Source organism: Mus musculus, chromosome 5 (genome assembly GCF_000001635.26).
Source record: "Mus musculus strain C57BL/6J chromosome 5, GRCm38.p6 C57BL/6J".
Classification (NCBI taxonomy): Eukaryota; Metazoa; Chordata; class Mammalia; order Rodentia; family Muridae; genus Mus; species Mus musculus.
Genome location: NC_000071.6, coordinates 87,551,050 through 87,575,967, shown reverse-complemented (window position 1 = coordinate 87,575,967; position 24,918 = coordinate 87,551,050). Strand labels below are relative to the sequence as shown.

General features: G+C 33.9%; 1 protein-coding gene across 1 annotated transcript; it reads left to right on the top strand.

The window, feature by feature from the left end:
- The first annotated feature begins 6,961 nt into the window (after positions 1-6,961).
- On the top strand, positions 6,962-21,318 carry Sult1d1 (sulfotransferase family 1D, member 1). Its single transcript, NM_016771.3, has 8 exons — positions 6,962-7,171; positions 9,776-9,932; positions 11,133-11,258; positions 12,001-12,098; positions 16,081-16,207; positions 17,386-17,480; positions 18,934-19,114; positions 19,919-21,318. The coding sequence occupies exons 2-8, from the start codon at positions 9,785-9,787 to the stop codon at positions 20,029-20,031; spliced, it is 888 nt and encodes a 295-aa protein (NP_058051.3). The 5' UTR covers positions 6,962-7,171; positions 9,776-9,784; the 3' UTR covers positions 20,032-21,318.
- The last annotated feature ends 3,600 nt before the right edge of the window (positions 21,319-24,918 follow it).

The window sequence follows — 24,918 nt, the reverse complement described above, 5'->3', positions numbered from 1 at the left end:
ATTTAAACTCATTCATTTCATTCATATACATATACATATACATATACATATATATGTATATATTTCTTATACACAGTCAACAAACAAGGTAATTTGAAACTGGAAACTAGATAACCTTATTTTGAGCTAAATACATGCAAAATTATATGAAGAAACTAAAACAACCCCAAGAATTATAAAGTCACTTCAAGAAAATATCTAAAGATTCAGCTGCAAAAACATATGGCTGTTATAAATATGCACTTATATATTTGTTTAAATATTATTTTATATAACATTATAATATATAAATTAGCATATTTATAATATAACACATTACATTAATATATTAGTGTATTAATATATTATAAGTTGACATATTTATACATTTATATATTATATAATAGTCTATTTATATAAATAAAAATATGAATATGTATAGATTTGTATATAATACATATTAATATATAATAAAATGTGCTTGTATATAAATGAATATATAAATATTATATTTATATATAAGTAACATCTGGTTATTCCATGTTCATGTTACGTTGTGAAGCCACTTGATTCCAGGCTTGTTGTGACAGAAATATTTGATGACATTTATAGTTTCAACTCATGTGTCTTCCTGCTGCTCTCTAGGTGTTCATAATATGAACAATTGGCTGTGTTTGATGCCCTGCAAGAATAACTGGGCTCTCAAAAGTCCTATTGCTTCTGAATGCCTCTCTTAACTTCCTGCCACAGCTAGCACCGTGTCTTTTTCTTCTTTCATTTACTTCCTATAGAAATACTGAGTTTATCTGATGGGTGTTTGCAATAAAGCCTCTAACTTTTATTGGGTTTGACTAATTTGAGATGCCTGTGCATGGCAAAACCAAAATTCACCCCTTAATATTTCACATATATTCAATATGTAAGAAAAGAAATTGGGGAAATCTATACTTTTTCTTTAGGTCCAGTATTGACAGAGCATGTGTAAGACTGATAAAATCCTTCCCCAAACTCAGAGTTTTTGTGCCATGTATAATGAATATCATGTGGGGATTTTTCTGCTTTTGTCTGTATAGTGATATTGTTTATGTGTTACAAATGTGTTCACATACACATGTCATAGACATAGATTCTACCAATTCATAAATTTCCCCTAGGAGCTATTAACTGTACATTTATGGTCATAAAACTTTTTAAATTATTTTCCTCAGTCAACTTGGCAGTAAATTAAAACAAGAATGGTGGTTAGAGACAAAGAGTAGCAGCTCTGAAAATCCTCTAACTATGCTGCATTTGCTTTCCCCCATGTATTCATGTAAGACTCCTTTTCTCCATGTTTGCTCTTTTCTGGGAAGATAATGTTTATGGATTACATCCCAGTATCGACTGTCTTCGACTTCGACTTTGTGGGGGAGGTGACAGAGAGAGGAATGAGTGTGACGTCAAATTGATGGTTGTTCACTTTTCCTGGTCCATTCTAATGACAACAAACTAATTGGGCTTTGCACCTCTATGAAATGAACTGGATATGACTTATCTCTGAATTCCTTGGCTTTATAATGATATATTTGTTTCAGCTGTGTCCTATTACTATAAGCAGTAAGTGCATAATACAATTTTACTAGAACATAAATCTTCAGGCTCCTGTAGGAGGGAAACAGCCTGCTAAAAGGCTCCAGATCACTTTTGGGTTACAAGGCATAAGAGGAGGCAATGTAGGAATATTTTTTTTCCTTGTTTATGTCACTGATCTTTAAAAATGTTTAATTGCCTTCAGGTGCATTGCTGTGCTGTGGCCTTATAAAAATATACTGTTTGGGCTTTGCTGGGCTTTCTCTCTGAAGCAGACTGGGGAAAAAAAAAAAAAGAAAAAGAAAAGAAAACTGCTTTCACCCCTACCAAATTGTATGCATGCTTGTGATACTCATACAGGAGAATAGCAAAAAAAAAAAAAAAAAAAAAAAAAAAAGTTATCAACTCACATATAACAAAACGGAAGGCTTTCATTTCAACTTATTTAGTCACATCAGCAGTCAGAAACCTAGGTACAGAAATCAGGAAGCACATAACCGGTGGGATTTTGATCACATGAAAAATTAAAAGGTCCTCTGGCTACTATTTTTTGGAAACATGATATTACACTTGCAGGGGATTCAGTGGTGGTAGATATTCCAGGTTGTCTTGCGATAGTGCAGCACCACTTAAGGAGTGGAATTTGTTCCCTGTTTTCTTGGCTGAACTTCCTTTGCCCTTCCTTCTTCCTTCATAGGGAGCACTCTCTCGCCTTTGCAGAGAGTGGTGAAACAGCATCTATGTTTTGCTTTGCTTTTCCAGCTGAAACCAGGAGCGCCCATAGTGAAGACAAAGGGCTCTCTTGTCGATCACAGCTGTTTCAGAGCAGTAAGTTCAGAACAGATGGATTCTTTTATTCAGGTTGTCCTACCTACTATTATAGCAAACATCCACAGCACCTTCTCCCGAGCCTTTCAAACTTGAAACAGCAACCGGCTTTGTACAGAGTAGTAAACAACTTTAAACCAATTATTAGTGCGCAGGCTCCTCTGCTCAAAGCAATTCAGAGAACGAGGCTTCCATTAACTAGTTTCTGTAGAAACACAGTCTAGACCTCCAGTTCTTATTAAGAAGTGTTTGGTGGTAAGTAATTTACAATGTCTGTTGTTTGAACAACATAACATTCAACTGAGAAAACAGGAAACCGAAACCTGAAATATTCTTCCCCTTTATTTTTATTTTACTAACAAGATAAGAAAACATTTCGAAACCCTACTTCTAGATTTTCTACCTGTAAAGAGAAAGGTAAATTGTAATAACTAAAGTTCTATTGAAGTAGGCTTCGCTACTAAACTTTAAGGATGTAGAGAGGAAAGTAATATTGAAGTGTATTCGTTTTCGTCTTTTCAGTATTTCTGTTCACTCCAGGGGAATGTTCACATGTAGGGAACTAGTGGGCTGAGCCCTGTAAACTGTGGTTGGAAACAGAAAGGAGAGTTAGGCAAGAGTAATCAAAACAAGCTGGCTTCTGTCTTGTCCTCAGAACTCTCTACAATCAAAAACGGTGCCAACACTAGTCGAGCACATTTGCCATGGAGAGGAGGTTCACGCTGCTTTGTAGAATATTTTGGTTATTTGGTATATTTTACATACATAGGGGTTCTGTTTTGTTTTGTCATAGGGTAAAAAACTATGGTGATGGTTCTTGAGTTTCAGGAGATTTCTCATTTTCTAAATGATACTCCTAAAAGATTTTTTAAGTGCCCCTCCCTGTCCCTGTCCCTGTAAGGATTTATTCAGTTCTTTCTATTCATTTCTTTCTCCTTAGATTCACTTTAATATCGAAGCATCATGGTAACCAGGTGACACAGAACAAACTCTTCTGGAAGATGTGTGCTGCCCTACTTATGGTAGCCATCGGAATGTTTTAAATGCAAGAGTTTAGATGTACTTTAAAGCAAAAATATGAGAAAGTAAAGCCAGTGTACTAACTCAATGGACATTTTTGATTAATAATCATAAATTTTTGTCTGTGGGTAAATGCTGCACAATTACTATTTTTCAAATAAGGACACAACTGTTTTTCTTGGTTATATGAAAATTTGTATAGTTAAAAATTTGAAATCAGTGTCTAATAATGGTCTGAAATTAGATTTCTATCTTTATGAAATGTAATATGTCAGCTATCAGCATGCATTAGCTATCATGAAGTTAAAAATCACTGCATTTCCAATATAACATCAAGTTGGGATGTTGGTTTAAAGTCATTTAGTACTTTCATGTAATATCTACATTCTCAAATACCAAAGAGGCTTTATATAACTTTTTAAAAGACTCAGTTCTTTTTTGATCTTCATAAGTCTTTCATTTTATGAGTCTACTATATATACGTATATGTGAATTATATATATGTTATTCACTTATATATATGTATATATATATATATATACACACACACACACACACACATATATATGTATATATATATATTTTTTTTTGTACATGTATATCTGTTACCAATTGTGTGCCTGAGCTAGAGCAGCCAGAAAAGAACCCTGGATCCCCAAGAATAGCAGTTACAGAATTTTGTGAGCTGCCACATGGGTGCTGGGCAGTGAACCTTACTCCTATGCAAAAGCAAAGAGTTTTTGTTTGTTTGGTTTTTAAACCACTAAACCATTTCCCTAGTCCCATTATTCCTGGGATGTTAGTAAATATATGTATTTATTCTTTGAAACTAAGAGCAATTTAGCCTTCTTTTCTAAAAATTAACTTACATCATTCTAAAAGAGCCTTTGCAACTAAGTTCAAATGTCACTTCTAAGTTGCTTTCAAAAGCCTTTAACAAGATGGCAAGGTCTTGTTCCCCATCAAAAGCTGCATATTTCAGACTGTTTCAAACGCAAGTGTTTTCTGCAAGGAAATTCTCTGTTTCTCTGAGAAATCTAAGGCCAGTTTTATTATGTACAGTGCGTGCATTTTATCTTACTGGATATTAAGTGCAGAATAATTAGGCTGATATAGATGTCAGGCAAAGTAGGCTGGGCCAACTGGCATTTCCAGATTTTTCAATCTGGATAATTCTCAAGTGAGTAATTATAAATAAATTACCAACATCCTAGCTTTTATGAATATATACCACAGAAGTGTCTATTATATTTACTTATAAATCATTTAATTATTAAACATCAATGTAATGACTGTAAGATTTTATCTAGATATGAAAACTTAAACTGTGTTTCTCAGAGATAGCTAAAAAAGAAAACTGAAATGTGATTGAAAATAATTCTGTTTAATTTTCATATTTTGGGCTTTTTTTTTTTTTTTTTTGTCTGAAATGTAGTAAGATGTTTACCATGTACTTGAAAGTAGGCGTGAACAAGTGGTCTGCTTGAGACTCTCCATAAGAAAGACTACACTCCTCTCCTGTTTCTTTGCTAGTGTTCTTCTCATTCTGTCATAATGACAAAGTGGCCTTACCTGTGAAGAGGACCCTCTATTGGGAAAACAGCCCCCAGTGGATTAGACTGTGGAACAACCCGGGTGCATTTTGCTGATGACAACTCATTGTAGGTGGGCCATTTTTGGGCTGGTCATCCAAATTGCTCTAAGGAAGCAGCCTGTCCAAGACATGAGTAAGCCAATAAGCAGTACTTCTTCCTAAGCTCTATGGCAGTTGCTGTCTCCTGGTTCCTGCCTTGAGTTCCTGTTCTGACTTCATTGGGTTACTACAAGTTCTAAGAAAAAAATAAATCCTTTTCTTTCTAAGTTGCTTTTGGTCCTGGTGCTTTATTACAGCCCTATCAATTCTAAGAAATTCTCTGAGTCCCTTAAATTATAGACACATGAATGAAACTATCCGTCAAGGTGCCAAAAGCTGGAAGGGCTAACTACAGATATCCACATATGGGAATTATCTCAAATGTTAGCATTTGACAGAAAAAAAAAGTAAATGAAAATAAGATATATTCAAACAGATTATATGGTTAAATTAAATAAGAATACTTTCCATCTAGCATTGCCTTGATATATATTGGTGTTTTATGCCTATCAATTTTGGTAACACTTTGTAATTATTGTTTTCAATATTATTGAAATATATATTGTTTATTTGTAGTAATAAAATACATTATTTAGTTACCTGCATGGTTTGTGCTGTGATTCAATTATAGAGACAGCATTTTCTCTTTCATTATTCTTTGGATGTTTTAGATCTTTATTAATTATGCAATACAATACTGTGGTAAAGTGGTCAATTGGAGTACAGAACACCTGAACTTAGTTCTTCTGTGTGTCAATACCTGTTATGTAAATGTCCTTTACTGCTTGTACTACCAGCCTTCTAATCTCCAGTTAGAACTATTCCATATTCATCTCAATTCAGTTTTATTCATTTTCTACAACTGATAGAATTTTATTATTTTGTAAAGCTTAATAGCATTCCATTGTATATACACATGCATGTACACACAATTTGTTTTGTTTAATGATGTTGAACATCTAGGTTGATTCTGTATTTATCTCTACTGCAAATAAAACTCTATCAAACACATTAATATGGCTAGTTTTTTAATGTGCTAGTGTTTTTTCCTTGGGATATATATATATATATATATATATATATCCTGGACATATATCTTTTATATTTTCCATACTGACTATATTAATTTAGATTTCCCACAGACTACAAGTATTTAAATGTATTTTCCTCTATATCCTCTCTGGCATTATATTTTGTGTTTGTGAAAATAGGCGAAATAAGTAGAATAGGATGGCTGGTATTCCAGAGTATTTCATAACAATATTTTCCTAACGGAAATCTAATGTAGTTGGACGAAACTTGATTTTTTTTCTTACATATAAAATCAATTGTCAAACCAGTGTGATTGAAACATTTTGTCACAGGGATGAGCCACTAAAGGTTGCATGAAAAGTGAGGGTAATGACTGTCTTACTTTAAATTTACATAAACTAACTTTCACAAATGCTATCTCATTTTTTTTATAATTTAGCTACCATTTTAATAAATTGCTTTCTGACAAATATTCTAGAAATATAAGAATATTCTAATCATGTACTCGTTTTCTTGTTTCTACCACAGTGGTTTATTAAAACATGTAATCTGTTCTTCAAAGAACATTAGCATTACTAAGAACATAACATTAGAAATGAAAGAAACTTGAGTGATCATTTTTAATATTTACTTTTTGACAAATAATATAAATCAGATCCATGCAAAAGATTTATGTACTAGGAATATAACACTGTCTAAGAGAATAATGTGTTGATTGTCGTGAGTTTGATATTTATTTTGATTTCTATGGGACAAAAAAAAACATCTTTAGGTTTAACACAGTTCACCAGTAGGTTCAGGAGACTATAGTCCACTGATCAGTTAATAATTGACTAAGAGTAGCTGTTAACAACACGCAAAACATGGAGGTGTGCCTAAAGTCTTATAATTATCACCCTGGGGAGTTTATACTCATGGGGCATTTTCAGTAGGTAAACAGGGGAGCGGCCTTAGGGAAATGAACATTGTTCATCATTTCTTAAGCTTACCACAACTTAATTTCTTTCTCACATTACGTTGTGAGCTACCCAGGGACATCATCCTTTTAAAGACTTTTCGGTTCTGATTCTTCATCTGAGAAAACTCATTTAAAGCTCCGAGAATTTAAAGGTAAGATAAACTTGGTTGTGTTTCTTCCATAAATATATCAGCTGTGACTTTTTAAGGTGTAGATTTTGAAAATATGGATTATTAAATTTATATGTAATACTTAAAAGATCGAAAAATTATAAAACATCCTTTTGTGATCTAAGAAAGTCCTTGTTCTGTGTTCTGTGATTGTCAGATACTGATCAAATCACAGATATTCCACAAGGTTTAAAGAGCAGTACCTAAATTATCTTATGATAATTTCATACTTAGAAATCACTCTAAATGAAATATCACTTTCTATATAATCAAGTAGAGCATAAGATATTACTTAAATTATTAGTAAGGTAGGCTTATATTTTCTAAATTATCTCATATGCTTTTTAATATACTGTATTTAATATGTGTGTGAAGCTCATTATTATGGAATACAATGAGTAAAATCAACCTCGTTGAGACAGTTTATTCTTCCCCAGATTCTTAACAGAAATTCATACCATTTCACCTTTGTTTTTCCTTTGCCAAGAGCCTTGGCATAACTTGGAGTTTCTCTTGTAATACTTTGTATTATTTGTTGTTCCAAGTCTTATAATACAAATTTAAAATAGTTAACATTACAGGACCTACACTTACCTTGCTCTAACCAAATTCTGTCATTTGTTGAAAGCAAGTACTTTTGGGAGGATTTCCAAAGAATACTTAATATTTCCTTGTTATTTTGCTCCTTAGCTAAAATGAGATAGTTGGAATTGACACATAAGAACCTTGTATGAACTGAATAATACACTATATATATTTTAAAGAATTCCAATTGTGCATGTTTATGACCTAGGCTCTTCATACATATTATGTTTGTATAGCTTAATGTTCTTATTGATCTTCTAACCGTGGGAGCAGGATTGTTTCTGACTTTTTTGTTTGCTTTGTTGACCCTTTTTCTCCTATTGGGTTGTTTTCTCCAGCCTTAATATGAGGGGAGGTTTCTAGTGTTATTGGAGCGTGATATGTCTTGATTAGTTCATATCCCTGGGAGGCCTGCCCTTTTCAGAAGTGAAATGAAGGAGTGGATCTGGGCTGAAAACTAGGATGAGCCTGGGAGGGAAGGATGAAGGGGGAAACTATGGTTAGGATGGAATGTATGATAGAAGAATAAAAGTTATTTTATTCTTTTTTTTCCTGGAGTCTTCCACTGCAATTAGGCTTCACCAATAGCTTCAGAAAGGCTCTCTTCATGGTGCCAAGCCTCAACTCCTTTTCATGACCCCATTTGTCCTGGGTGAGGTTGTACCTTCACCAATGGCCTATCCTGTCCTCTCAAAACCTACACTCACAGTGACACACTTCCCCCAATAAAGTCACACCCACTCCAACAAGGCCACACCTCCTAATAATGCCACTTACTCCCTGGGATGAGCATATTCAAACTACTACAGTACTAATTCCTAGGGATCTCTTAGAAAGCTTAATATTGGTACTGCTTGTTAGGCAGTTGTTCGGAATTCTCTTTAAAGAGTAATACAACTCCTCAGTTTAGCTAGAATTTAAAGCTAGATTTTTGAGGAAATAACAGAATCCCTCAGCTCATGCTAAATTGGAGGCAGGAGTATGATTAATGGTAGATTTCAAGTTCTTCCCTTACCCATAACAGGTAAGAGAAAAAAGAGAGGTGCCTTCCTTCATCTAGAATCCTGTTGAAAAAAGTAAAACAGGGTCATCATCATGAGTGTTTCAAAGTTTAGGAAAAGATGTGCAATGCATCCTCAATAGCCTAACCTTAAGCTTATTTTCTTTCTTTTATCCTTTTGTTGTTGTTTGTTCTTGATATTTTATTTTAGTTCTCCCTTTCCTTGCTTCCCACCAAACCCTCCCTTATACTCATCCCTGCTGTCCTTCAAATCCACTGCCACTCATTCTACCAATTGTTATTGCATGTATTTGTATGACTAGGTAAGTCAATATAATGTTACTTGCATGTATGTATTTAGGGCTGACCAGTTGACACTGGACAATCACTGTGATCTTCCCAGGGAAGGCCCACTTCTCTCATTCCTAGTTTTACTCAACAGCCTATAGTTCTTTGTGTAGGGATGAGGACCTGCGAGCCTTTCCCTGTGCATTTGGCATGTTCATTGGTGTTTTATTTAAGATTTCTATTTTCTCTGTTAAATCTTGCTCATAACCCACATATACATTTTCTCTTAATTTGTAGCCTGTCAGGTCTAATTTAAACAATTTACCAGTTTACCTTGAAATTTAAAGGAAGGGCATTGTAATTTAGGCCATCTTTTGTTATTGATCTAAGGAGAACTATGTCATTCTGGGACTTAGAATGGACTGATAGCCCCATTTCTTACAGTGTTCTCCTAAATTCAAGTGTTGCACCTTTTCTGTACATCTTGAAAATATTTACTTTAGCATATGCTATTGATATACAAATGAGGTATAGTAATATGCTGTGTATGAATGGTATGGATGAAAATAAATGTTTATCTGTCCAGTTTATTTTCTTGCCTTGATAATAACACACTTAATCTGAATTCATATCTCTGAACTTTGAAAAATGATCTTACTATTGAATTAGGAACATTTTAAAATTGATAAATGATACCCTTTGTTAAAATATAGTCTCCCCAAATGGATAACAAACTGGATGTCTTCAGGAGGGAGTTAGTGGATGTTGAAGGTATCCCTCTCTTTTGGAGCATTGCTGAGCATTGGTCCCAAGTAGAGTCATTTGAAGCCCGGCCTGATGACATTTTGATCTCCACATATCCCAAATCTGGTAAGAACTTTTAATTTATTCATGATAGACAGTTAGACAATAATAATCCATATTCACGAACCTAAATGTCTGCAGATATTTGTCCAGCCTAAGCTGAGTTTTTCTAACATTAAAGAAGCCTTGTGGCTTGCTGGGGCATTGTTGCCTCAGATTACATAGCTTCATATTCACGTCTGAAGTACCAGCAGGTATCATATGAATTTACTTAAACCCACAGTCAGTCAAACTTCCTAAGTAATAAATACATTAATAGCAACTTTTAATCATTTCTACTTAATTTCTTTTTTTTTCTTTTTTTTAATTTATAAACTAGAATTTAGTATATTCTGATCTGCTAAGATCAAATGAACCCCACATGATTACAAGGTCTTAAGAACTGAATAAATGTACTAGATGACACTTTAGTATATAAAAAAAGAAGGTGGTTTGGACCAATTTTTCTCCTTTCTCTCATTTACTTTCATTTTAATTAATTTTCCAAGTTAGCCAACAAATTATTGAGTTTAGTTGGAAAACTGCCATACATATGTGTCATTTCTAGTTTTTGGAAACCATTGAAAAGTGTAGACAATCATATTTCACTCATTAAAATGTTATAACATATATTAAATAGTATATTTCAGTGTTTCTGTTACCATTATGAAAACAACTAATAAGTTATTTTTCTGATTTATCATATACTTTCAAAAAGAAATGCATCACTCATCTGATAATCAAACCACATATATTGTTGCATAGACAATGTTCTCACTTTTTTTATGTATTTTTTCAAGGACTGGTGAGACATACTAGCATACTTGTCAGAGTGAGTAACTGTATTGAGGTCAAATGGACTCTATTATGTGTAGCATCCTGATTATTACAGGCTAAAGTTCTTTGTAGTCTCTTTTCACACCTTCATTATATGTTGATCATCTTTATCTGATATTCCCTTCCAGTCTAAGCTCTATTTTTTTTAATATTAAGAGGAAATATATGTGCCTATGATTTCATCAAAGTTGTCTATTTCCTCTGCCAATCCTCCTTGGGGTTCAACTCAAATATGTTTTAGAATATTTTGATTTGGAGTAAGATAAAGGATATGGAAATAAAAACACATTTCTTGTTTGTTTGTTTCAGATATTACAAAACACTTGACTCTCTTGACTTTCTCATGTTACTTTCAACAGAGATACTTAATTTCTTCCATTTTCCTCTTAGGAACAACTTGGGTCAGTGAAATACTGGATTTGATCTACAACAATGGGGATGCAGAGAAATGTAAAAGGGATGCAATCTACAAACGAGTACCATTCATGGAGCTTATAATTCCTGGGATAACAAATGGTATTTTCTCAGAATATTCATTTTCACTACAGAAATAAATTCATATGTATTCTTAGTATGTGCAAAGGAGTCAGGAACAACAATAATACAGAAAGAACAAGCACTATGAAATCTGAAGTGTCTAGAGAAGTTAGAATTTGATTAGGCGCCACTTCCTCAAAGTTAACATCTACATCTTGATCTAGCTTAAGTCCCTTAATATATTATTTAGTCTATTATTTAGTTAGTGCATCATATTACATGTGATAATGAAAATATTATGGGAATATATTCCTTTGCATTTTCAAAATCTTGAATAAATAGAAATGGATATTATGTCATAATTCCATCACAGAGTTTGAACATGAGAAAGAAGAGAAATTTGAAAGACTTTCATTCAATCTTTTCATATTGTAAATGGGATAGAACAATGAAGAGAAAGCCTAGACACTGGTTCAAAGCTGCTCTTTCTGTTCCATCTTGTGTTATAAACCAGGAACGTTTTTACAGATGCGGAAATCATTGTGCCCTCATACTTACAAAGAATGAAAGAGCCCATTTAACCCTGACTTTTTACAGTTTGTATCCTCAGATTTTAATGGAAGATATGAAGCTGTTGGTCCATTTAGCCAACAAATCAGAGCAAAGAAAAAGAAAAAAAACTTTATTAAACCATTAATGATTAGAAGATCTTAGGTTGAATTAGAAATAAGTTGTCTGAATCTAAAGGTATAATTCACTTTGTTAATGTGTATGTCTGTAGGAGTTGAAATGCTGAACAACATGCCGTCTCCTCGAATAGTGAAAACACACCTTCCTGTTCAGCTGCTTCCTTCCTCATTCTGGAAAAATGACTGCAAGGTAGAAAGAGAAAATAATCCTTCTTTGTCTTTCCATTTCTTTCACTGATTTTGAGTTTTTGGATAATTGTATATAATTACAACATTTCCACCTTCCATTTCCTCTATCTAATGTCACCCACATACTCCTCACTCTCTTTGTTAAATTCTTAGCTTTACTACTTCTACTATTGTTTTACACACACACACACACACACACACCAGATACAAACACACACACACATTCACAAACACATACATATGCACACTTACACACACACACACACACACACACAAATGCAAAGACACACACATCACATATGGGAGATCAAAGAAGAATTTGAAATGTTTTCATTCAGTCCTTTCATATTGTAAATGAGATAAAAAGATGAAGAGAAAGCCTGGACATTGTGTGTGTACAAGGTCAGGGGAACCTGATATGGTCACAAGGAATTAACTCAGGCCAGATTGGAGGATCCAGAGCACAACTGAGGCTGTGCCAATCTGAGAGCCATCAGATTTTTTACCTTTATTAGAGGCAGAAGAGCATGGAAAATTCCAGGTTCAATTCAGTTAGAGGTGCTAGGATACAATGATTTCTGCAAGCAACACAGGGTACACAGAACTGTTCTCAAAGACCAATTTTCCTGCCAAGTTTTCATGCTTCCTTGACTACTCAGGGAACATACAAAGAAACAAAGTGTCCTGAACAGTTCACTGCCTCAGGGATAACAACTCAAGAACTCAAGGTACACTGTGGCTCAAGAGCCATGGACTCTAACCTGAGAAACATATTACACATGCCTCTCAAAGCAGCTCTGCCAATCACAAAGCCATGGCTCCCCACAATGCCCCCATTTTATGTTTTAATTTCAGGATATGCTAGTCAATCTTTAAAGCAGATATGGAGGGCCAAGTCTGTCTCAAGGTTTCCCAGTATAAGAGGCTAAAAGCCTCGCAGCTATATTTCTATGAAGCATCGTTTAGTTTAGAAGTCCAATCAAAGACAGAAAAATAATGACCAAAAATCTTTGCCAGGTTTTATGTAACGATGGAAGAAGGGATCTATCTAACTTTGAATGCTTAAATGATCACGTGACCATACATGCTTGAGGAACAATAGAATGAGCAGTGGAGCCACCAGGATCTGAGTCATTGACCTAAACAGGAATGTGATTTGTTTTCTAGTTATCAAAGTGGAACACAGGGTGAAACGGTAGATAAGCCCCTTATCTTTCATCATTAACTGATACATTCAGCAAATACAATGTAGCCAAACTCAGCAATTCTGTACTCCCAGCCTTCCCCTGGGATTTCACCAACTTATGTTCAGTCACTAGTTTCTTTATCTGAATCAGGCCTGGTAGGCAATCCTTATTCTTCATGGCTCAGCAAGTCTGTTGCTCCACTTTCTTTCCTTCCTATGGATAGAGTCTTTGTAGAGACTTGGATACATATTTTGAAGAAAAGGTTGTACACTATGCCTGAGTAACTTTCAGATTGTCTCTCATTCTTAATCTTTTCTCTTGACTTTCAACTGCTTTTAAAGAATTGATATTCATATACCAGAACAGATTGAAAGGTATATGAATTGACAATTACATATTATTCTATAAATTAATCAATGGATATTTATAATTACATATTTGCAGATTAGAAATCTATTGGTAACCCAGCATAATATATAAATAATATTAACTCTATGTGATTTATAATTATATAAATTCATATAGTTTATGATTTTATTTTAATAAATTTTTCAAACACAACATTTAGGAAAATAGTACAAACAAAAGAATTGAGCTTCATGAATACTTAGGGAATAACCATATTATGAAACCCAAAGTACTTATGGTCAGCACCACAAAAGTTCAGTTGCATCAAACATCTAGTCAGTAGCCCTTTTGGTTCTCATATTAAGTAACTTTGCCTACTTGCCCTGTAATTATAAATTATGAATATTGTGAAATTTATTTTAATTTTCTCAATACACCTGTGAAAGCTATTCCTTTGTATAAATGTATTTGTTCTATTACATTAAAAGAAGCAAGCCAACTGGCTTTCTAGATACACAATTCTCAGATTCCATTCTTACCATCTGAAACATAAATTGCAGAAATAAGGTCCCAAAGTCTAAAATTTAACAATAGGAGATTTAAAATTAATTCAGATTAAAGTTTGAGGACCAATAACATACATCATCAAAAATCTGAGACTCCTTCAGAGTTTACTTATAAGGAGTATTGTTGATATATGGTTGAGTTTCTGCTAGTTGTCAACAATGGAAATAGTGTTGCTTTGCATATTATATGTCTTTTAGTGTATAGATGCATATTTTCTCTTGGTTACATATTTAGGGGTGGAATTATTGAAACCTAAGGTAACTCATTTGTGTAGTTGATATTTTAAACTAGTATTTGAGGTATTTAAAATATTGATGAGCAATGGTAACTAAGTTACTCCATACTTTCATTAACATGAAATATAGGTAAAACATTTTAATTCATACTAATGGCTATACAGGCGATTGTTTTGTACTTTCTTAGTGACTAATTAGAGTGGTGCCTTTAATATGGCTTATTGACTAATATATCTTCACTGACTTTCTTCTTTTTCACACACACACAAACACACAGAGATAGAGAGGAGAGAGAAAGAGAGGGAGAGAGAGAGAAAGGGAGAGAGAGGAGGAGAGAGAGGGAGAGAGAGAGAGAGAGAGAGAGAGAGAGAGAGAGAGAGAGAGAGAGAGAGAGAGAGATCTTATAGTAATGAATATCACCAAGAACCTAGAAGGAGGTATGGTTTATTTTTAGGAGTTTGTGGAGACATCCTCAAACGATCCTCTCTATACTAAAACAAGTCAAACACATCAAGGTTACAGATGGTGTTGATAGATGTTTTTTGGCTTATTGCCCCAGTTTATTGAAATTGAAATAAGAAATAACTAGTAATGTTTACAGGGCTTAATGTTTATAATAAAATTTATAAGCTGCAACATTCATCCTATATGAGCCTATGACTATATCCCATCCAAACCTATTTCAGTCCACTCCTTCCTACCCTTGTCCATTTCCAAGTTTAAACAAGCTACTATCTGTGGCTTGTGAGTATGAAAGTCCTCACTTTGTTTATCAGTTGTAAAAGAAGGAAAATCTAATCACAGCTCCCTGAAGGTCTCTTTCTGCACTTAATTTTCTAGGAAACATATTCACTCCATGCATGGCTAGACTTCAGGTGTTAAACTTGTTTTGAAGAAGGGTAGGCACAAGGTATTTCAGTAAATGAGTGTTGCAAAACAATCTCCCCAGGAATCTCTCCTCTTTCTTCCCCCCTCTCTGCATGTTTGGATGTGAGTTTCTGTACCTGCTCCCATCTGCTGCCAGATGAAACCTCTCTGATGATGATTGGACAAGGTACCAATCTGTAACTATAGCAGAATATCATTTCATAGATTATTTTTCGCTTTTTGTCAATGGTGTTTGGTTCTGTCCTAGGTCTCGGAGCCACCCAGTGTCAGGTTCCTGGACATCCAGGCATTGTAGAGCACAGGCTCCCTCCTGTGGTATGGCATTAAACTAAACACTGGTTGGCCACTCCTACAAGTTCTGGCCAACCTAGCACATCTTGCAGGCCAGACAGGTTATACGTGGGGGATTTTTTCGCTGGGTTGGTGTCCAGGTTCCTCTTTCCATAGCCTGCAGAATAATTTCTCATACCAAAGACACTAGAACATAAGCGTGTAAGTTCTAGGGCTTTTTTATAATTGTCTTTCATATTTCAAGAGATAATCTTTTCAAAGCTTAAAGAGAATGCAGATGTGTCAGAAATGAGAGAAGAACTTTTGTGTATTAAGACAATACATAGTTGTGAATGTACTCTGTTGGGTATATGTATACAAATATCATGACTGGAACTGTAAAGGATAAATAGACAGCCATTTAAAGCAATAGTTAAAAGCTATTCAATTACAAAAGTAAATGCCAACCTTTCATTTGTCCATACAGATTATTTATGTGGCACGGAATGCCAAAGATGTGGTTGTTTCTTACTATTATTTCTATCAAATGGCAAAAATCCACCCAGAGCCTGGCACCTGGGAAGAGTTCCTAGAGAAATTCATGGCTGGACAAGGTGGGTCTAAGTGTTACTTTAATTATGATGTCAATACTAATAGTTTTTTTGCAAGGGACCATAAAGTTTAAAATCTAAACCATATGTTTATTATAAAATTAATTTTCATCAATCAATCTACTAATACATTAGGGAGAGTAAAGATGAAGAAAAAATGTCCCTTTTGTCTTTGAAGGAACTTTTGGGTAATTTGTGATACATATAGTTTCTAGTTCTGAGTTTCAACATTTCATAAGTTATGAATGGCTTCTGGCAATTTATTTAACTGCTTTCAAATCTCAATGCCTATGTTGTACTATTTTAATTATGTGCCTATTCCTTGAATTCTGTTCTATAGCATTCAAAACTCCTGTTGTTCCTTTAACAAACATACAGCCTCTTTTTCTATCTAATGATAGCAAATGTGGAAAAAAATCCCAATAGACATTTAAGTCCCCATATAAACTTCCCCTTGGAAACAAATGTGTGTAGGTGGCATGCAGCATGGACTTAACACCTGTCATTGCTTGAAATATTATGTGTCATTGTCAAAGCCTGAAGGATTCTCAGAAAAAATACTCTTCCCAGTTGTTTTGTGACTTCCTGTTTATGCCTTCTTGTTTATTCAATACTCCCTCTCCCCTGAACATACACATCACTTATTGTTTGAAACAGTCACTTTGCAGTGCTCTTAGCTATATTTATCAAATGATATTAATTTTCAAAAGGTCCAATAACAACTTATCCTATTGACTGGCTTAGATGACAGAGGTGTATGTTTTTGCTTTTGTAGAATCTACAAATCCAAGGAGATAGTGCTGTGTTTATTGTACAGCCTTTTTCCTTAAACTGTGCAGGGATAACTGTGCATGGTTGTTCTTGTCATAGCCTTCCATCTTGGTGTGTCTGTCTTAGCTTCTTTATCTGTAAGGACATTTGTCATAATCAGTAACTAATTTTTTCTACTATAGGGACCTTTCTTCTAAGTACAATTTCATTATCAGGTATGAAATGTGGACATTGTAGTATATAGATTTTGGGAAGACATGATTCAACTTGTGACAGAATAACTTTTATTTTTTTTAAATTAGATTCCAAATTTCACAGGAAAACAGCAGATAACCATGACTTAAAGAGACATTTAGTATTTCTACTTCATGTAAATAGTTTTTAATTTTACATTTCATCTTTAACTTTAGTGAGCTTTGGTCCCTGGTATGATCATGTGAAGAGCTGGTGGGAAAAAAGAAAAGAATATCGGATCCTTTACCTGTTTTATGAAGATATGAAAGAAGTAAGTAAACACTTCAATCTATTTTTAAAATTCAACTTATTTGTCCATTTCTTTCTTTTCTTCTTAATCTATAAGCATAGCTAATTTACTTTTACCTCTGCTTCTGTTATAAAGTACAATTAATTCAAATCTACCATGTTGCTGTTGATTATCCAATTATGGTTAACAATAATAATATTTTAAAAAATATCTGTGAGTCCACTTATGTGTTCAACTAGCTTATTAGCTTCTAAACTATAAAATCATGAAGATGATTCTAGAATTTTGAATTTAACCCCTTTATGTCCATTCAGATTCTTTTTGTACCATTTTGCTTTACCCACTGAGTCTACATTAAAAAAAAAAGACTGTTAATTTATTTTCAGATTAACATTAATTTACTTTTGAATTATATACCAACTAAATTCCATGAGGCATGTTGTCACTCAAAACTGAAGTCTAGCAAGGAAAAACTGTAATTATACTTCATCAACTCTGAGTTCTGCTAGGCCTGACTCAGCCGATGTTGTTTCTTAGACTTCTATCAAATCCTTTATGATGGATAAACCATCTTTGGTTTCAGAATCCAGTTCTATGTCTCTATAGAAATCACATCATTCTACTGCATGTTCCTTTTTTGCAGCCAAATGCACAGCTGCTATTTTACAGTAAGTTGAGTTTATATTAGTCAGAATGATGACTTCTATACAGTGCCCATGATATGGGCTTTTGGCGAATGAGGAACCTTACGTAGTGTCTTCATGTGTTCATATATAAATTTACATGGAAACTCTTACTTAGGTTGCCAAGATGTTGTCAAGACAATGAGGTTTAGTCCCCCCTCAGATATAGAGGACAACTTACATAGTAGACAGAGAAGGTGCAGAATTCCACTAGATTTAAAGATTCTCTGTACCATTAGATCAACATTAGATATTTTAATTCTTAATTTAATAATTTCACCCTTATCCATCATAATTTCCCCTTCATTTGCATTTGAGTGGCAGCCTGTGAATGACTTGACACAGTTATTTGCTTCCATTTTCATACTCCTAACATGAAGATGTTAGAGGTCATAGAATCTTTTTTTCACTCCTAGAAAATTCTTGAGATATATAATATATATTTGGTGGTATATTTAAAAAACAAGGGGATTGCAGATATTCCTTAACTAAAATAGCAACTTACTTTATTACTATCCATTATTCTGCAAATTTATATTTTTAAATATTAATATTGAGAATTAACCCAATCATTTTTTTAATTTCATGAAATAAACACTACTATTGCTCTTAGCTCGTGGCGGGTGCATTAAATGACCAAAGAAATCACTTTGCTTTCTCAAAAAGTAACATAAGCCCCCTCCCCAAATATCTATCCCACTAGCTAAGCTTAAGCAGAACCTTATTAAGTGTGTTCCTTTCCTTGTGATTAAATCTAACTGAAATGTTTCTTTTCCCATTTACCATTTCAGAATCCAAAGTGTGAAATTCAAAAAATATTAAAGTTTCTAGAAAAGGACATACCAGAAGAAATTTTAAATAAAATACTCTACCATAGCTCTTTCAGTGTAATGAAGGAGAATCCTAGTGCAAATTACACTACTATGATGAAAGAAGAGATGGACCACTCTGTGTCTCCTTTCATGAGAAAGGGTGAGAAAAGCACAAATTCATTTTTGCATAGTTTCTGGTCACATTGTGAAAGGTATAAGTAATCACAGTAATGTGAAATTGTTAGAAATTAGAAGCAATTAAGTATGCTTAATGAAGGGAAACTCAAAAGCAGGAAAGAAAAACAAAAGCGTTAGAATACTGTATTTTATCCTATATTATTTCTGGAATTTTCCAGTTCAAATATCTCTATTTAATGTGAGAAATAGGTTTCTAATTGTGACTTCTACATTATTGTGGAACATTCTGTGAAAACTATAATTTAAGCAAATATTACTTCTGCATGTATTATCATATTCTTCCATAAGGATATGGTGTTTTAAATATATAGAAGGCTCAGTACATGTAGTAGATAAATATGCTTAATTACATTCACTTCCGTAATTTCTAATCCTGTTTGATAATATTTTTTTCTTCTAAGTCATCATTTGACCCTGTAAACTAAGGCTTTCAATTTAGAAGTTCTCTTTATCCTTTGTTACCAAGGCTTTTACAGCCTGAGCATTAGAAATGAGATATTAGGCTATGTTTCCTCCAGTGGCATTTCGTTAAGATACTTAGGAATTATTGTTTTTTTTAAAATAAGATACTTGTAAAATTTATGGAAATTGGAAGGCTAAGAAGTAGGTCTAGCAATTAGATCGAGTGGAGTTGAAGATTACAGTTTGATGAATATCAAAAGATAAAGACCAAATACACATTCAAATTGTTAACTCAAATTCCTATTAGACAGATATTTAATAGTAATTCCAAGTACTTTTGCATTATGTTATTTTTTTTAAACAGGAATTTCAGGCGATTGGAAGAATCAGTTCACTGTAGCCCAGTATGAGAAATTTGAAGAAGATTATGTCAAGAAAATGGAAGATTCAACACTGAAGTTTAGATCAGAGATCTAGGGAGAGTTGGTTTCTTCTCAGTCTCTTTTGTCAGGCACTAACATTAGAGAAAAAGCACATTCATGGTTCAGTCAAAGAAAATGTTGTATATTATTTTTCTATACTTACTAAAACTCTTGGTCTTGAAATGTACAGATATCAGGTAATAATTCTCTTCTAATTATCTTCCTTACAGAAAGGTTCATATAGTAGTTTCCCTTTTACTTTATGTTATCAAAATAATACAATTTTAAGAGGCTTTATAACACAGTATATTTTTAGTTTTAGTTCCTAATAGCTTCCTGTCTGAAATAGTCTCAGTGGCCTCCTAGAGGAAGATTACATTTCATTAATTAATTCAACTTCATCTGTGGTGATTTTGCATTTTAAAATATTATGTTGTTAACATTGCCAAATTATTTAGATTCATTATGTCAGAATATCCTGTTTTCTCTTAAACCTTATTTAGAAATATTAAATTTTAATGAAAAAATCAATAAAACCCATTTTATAGATTTAAATTAAGAAAATTAGAGATCTAATTATTTTATCCTTCATTTCCTATATTGAAGCTATTGTGAAATTTATTACAGAAAATGTTGAGGCTTATTCAAAATACTCCAAATTATTATTCTATTGTCTATTTTATGTCCACTTAGGATCACTTTTTAAAGGAAAACTCTGTACAATAAACTAATTTCCATAATCTCTCTTCTTTTTTTTTTTTTATTGGGTTTTGGATCACACCAGGGTCATTTTCATCCTCCTGAAATTAATCATTCCTGAGTGAGATAAATACTCATTTTTGAACTATCACGAAATATGAATTCAAATCCCTTTACATTTGACTTCAGGAACTAATGTTTAGTGAAAAATGAAAACTTAAAAATAAATGAATAAAGTACTGTATGATTACATTCAATGTATAACATTCTTGACATGAGAAAATTGTTGAAGTGGACAGCTAGTTAATGGTAACATAATTTAATGAAGAACTTTAAAGGACATGATAGGAGTCACAGAACAGCAACCTGGGCAATATTGCTGTAGAACAAGTAGTCTGTAATATATTAATATTCTGGCATTAATAAAATGTTATAGGCTTACCAGATGTTACTACTGGAGAAAATGTGCTAAAATTATAATTTCTGACCATTTCATGCTGATTGTCTCAAATTTTACCATTATGTTTAATGAATGTCTTACTATTTTTAATTTTTTTCTAAAGCCAAGGTAATTTTAAGTAACAACACCAGTAATGACTGTCTAAAATAAACATCCTTAAATAAATTCAACAATGAATTAATATAAAAGGTTTCTAAGACTATTTATGCAGGTCAGCGAAGGAAGACTAACAAAGGTATCAGTTGAGTACCCGGGACTTGACTATGTTCAAGGCTTAATGGAGTATGTGGGTAAAATACACTTCTGCTCCATATACACTTCTGCTCCATATCAATGTCATAATACTCTAGAAAGAACTACTTATCACTAAGGAACTCACTTTATTGAAAGCCACAGTGATGGTCTCATGTTCATAAAAATCATTGTTTTTATAATTTCTTCTGTCTGAAGTAGTTAGTTTGCTATGAAAGTGGAATGTTCCTTCAAAGACTCAATTTTCTGTCATTTGGGAAGACATTTAGAGTTGATGCAAGATCCCATAGAAGGGTAGATCTTTGTTTTAAACCAGCACCTGGATACTCTTTAGTTTATTCCACAACCAAGATTCATAGATACTGGAGTCATGAAGTCGAATAGGAGAAGTGCTCATTGTTATTGCCAGTGTCTCCCTAGCAAAGGTTTTGCTTCCTACGATAAACTTGTGCTTTATACAAAGAAAATTTACTTTCAGAGAAAGGAGTCTTTAACAACAATAAACATATAAAGTTCAGAGTGGCATGCTAAACAGGAGAGTATAAAACTATGTTTCATTGTTTACAACTATGAACTTCTCAAAAATAAAAGGAAAAATACCAAAAAAAATTAGTTATGAATGTGTGAAGAGCTATAGAAACAGGATAAGTGCCCTGAGTATTTTTCCAGTTTTGTTTAATCAGAATTTTAAGCAAATGCTATTGCTTTCTTCAACTCGTATCCCTTTGTAATACAACTTTACACTGAGTTAGTATAATTTACTAAGTTTTGTCAAATTGACATTACCATACTTAAGTTGTAGAAGTCTTGCAAATTGTCAACAATAACACCTATTCTGGGAAAAGAATGAGTAGATTTTTAGGTTATCCTCTGCAACATAGTTGCATCTATTTAAGTGAAAGGTCATTTTGTGAATGTTAACCTTGATTTTCAAACTTAATTCAAAATGACTAGAAGATTAGTAAGATACATATTTGGGTGTGTAACATATTATGAAAGAATATGATATCTGGCTTGTAGACAGAAGTTCTGTTACTCCTGTGTGATGGTGTCTATTGATGCTACCAATGCCCATCACCACCAAACTCCAGGCTCTTCAGGTTTTCAACAGAAACTCATCCTGATGACTTTACAGTGAGCTTCTTTTAGAAAGACAGCATCTTTGCATTCTTAGTCCTTTCCAGAATGAGTGTTCAGTAAAACCTTAAGTCTAGAAGGTAGGTATGTGCCTCCTTTTTGGCTTGCGATAGACTCATAATACCCTCTAGTTAACACTATCACTTAGAGCTGTTTTTCAAGGGGCATTCCTTATAATTTCTTATGTGTCTATGCCCCATCAATGTTCATCTGATCTACAAGCCCATTTGTGATCCAAATGGAGATAGCAGCAGCTATACTCCTATGGTGTCTAGTGTAATAATGAACAGAAAATTTCTAATGTATTTAATTAATATTATCATGGTATATGTATGTGGGCATGCCTGCATGTAGGTGCATGAACCATCTGTAAGCCTGAAGTCCTCCCCTAGAACTAGATGTATAGGGCGCTGTTAGTCACCCATTGTGGAAGCTGGGAACCAAACACAGGTCTTCTGGAAAAGCAGCAATTGTTCTTAATCTGTGTTCATCAGCTCCAAATATATACTTTTTTAGACACTGGAATTTTAAGGTTAAAATCTTTTATGTAGAATGTCTAGTTTAAAGTACAGAGTTGGTTCTGTGTTCCTTGGCTTCCAATACAGGTTCACAGGGTTGACTACATTCTCTGTAGCTGGATTTTATTCACCTTACTATGCTACAGAATTCCTGGAGGGTTTGTTTCAAAGGCATTTTGTTGTTGTTGTTTTGGTTTTTTGTTTGTTTGTTTGTTTGGTTTGGTTTGGTTTGGTTTGGTTTGGTTTGGTTTGGTTTTTCAAGACAGGGTTCCTCTATATAGCCTTGGTTGTCCTGGAACTCACTTTGTAGACCAGGCTGGCCTTGAACTCAGAAATCCACCTGCCTCTGCCTCCCGAGTGCTGGGATTAAAGGCATGCGCCACCACGCCCGGCTTCAAAGGCATTTTAACCCAAGGAAATAATGAAGAGTCTAAAACTTATACTTTATGCACAAACATGTAATTTCTGATATTTTGAAGAATGAAAATAGTTAAGTTTTGATATTTTTTATACAGGAGATTAAGTACTATGTTACAAATTATGTTTGTATTATAAAGTAGACATAGTGTCAGATAGAGCTGAGAATTGTCCAGTCATAAAATCAAGTTTTCTGATACCTTATTGAGATATCTATGTTGCATTCTTTTCCAGTGTCTCTTATTCCACTTAAGAAAACCAGCTATGTTCTAAGTGGTCATTTAAAGATGTGTGAATAGGAGATAGTATCTGAAAATCTGTTCTTAAATATTACTATTCATTTTACATACAGTTCTTGCAATGTGGATATAAGCCTGCAACAAACAACACCAGTATTCTGGGATGCTCAGAACTCTATAAACAACGCTGAGATTGGGCATTGGAACACAGGCAGGAGACCCATTGCTATGGCCCTTTATCTACTAGGCACAGTGCTTAGTATCTTCACTAGAATGAGGTGCTGGGGTGTTTGTCAGTCACTCTAGTGTAGATTACCACATCATGTTGCTGTTAAAAAATATCAGAGGCTTGCAACCCCATAGGAAAAACAACAATATCAACAAACCAGAACCCCCCATATCTCCCAGAGACTAAGCCACCAACCAAGTAGTACACATGGCTCCAGCTGCATATATAGCAGAAGTTGGCATTGTCAGACATCAGTGAGAGGAGAGGTTCTTGGTCCTATGAAGGCTCCATAGATGCCCCAGTGTAGGGGAATTGAGGGTGGGGAGGCAGAAGTGGGTGGGTGGGTGTAGGAACACCCTCATAGAAGCAGGGGTAGAGGGGATACGGGAAGTCCCGGAGTGGGTATGGGGGTGGGGCAGGGGATAACATTTGAAATGTAAATAAAGAAAATATCCAATAAAAAAGGAAAAAGATGGCTCTGGTGAAGAGCACTGACTACTCTTCCAGACGACACAGGCTCAATTCCCAGCACCCACATGGTAGATCACACAAGTCTGTATACATTAGAAGGGGACCCAACACCTTCTCAAAGACATACATACAGGCCAAACATGAATGCACATAAAAAATAAAAAATTATTAAAAATGCCAGCCCTACTTTAAGAACTCATTGATCAATATGACAGAAACCATGATAACATTTTACATTTTCCAGTCTTCCTGCTAATATAGTTGCTCTATGAGTTCTTTAAGATGTTTATCATTCTGCTTAACTTAGATAACCCCAAGGAAGTTATAATAACCCTTGCATCACAGTATCAGAAGGAAATGTTGGCTATCACTATTGAACATGGGTTTCTACATTCAGGTACCATGTTTGTGTGAAAATACACTTGCTCACCAATTTCACTAGGGGGCGAACTTTCACCATGTCATGATTGAGTCTAAATATTTATTTTGAGAGACATGCCCATTTAGAATATGCTAAAGT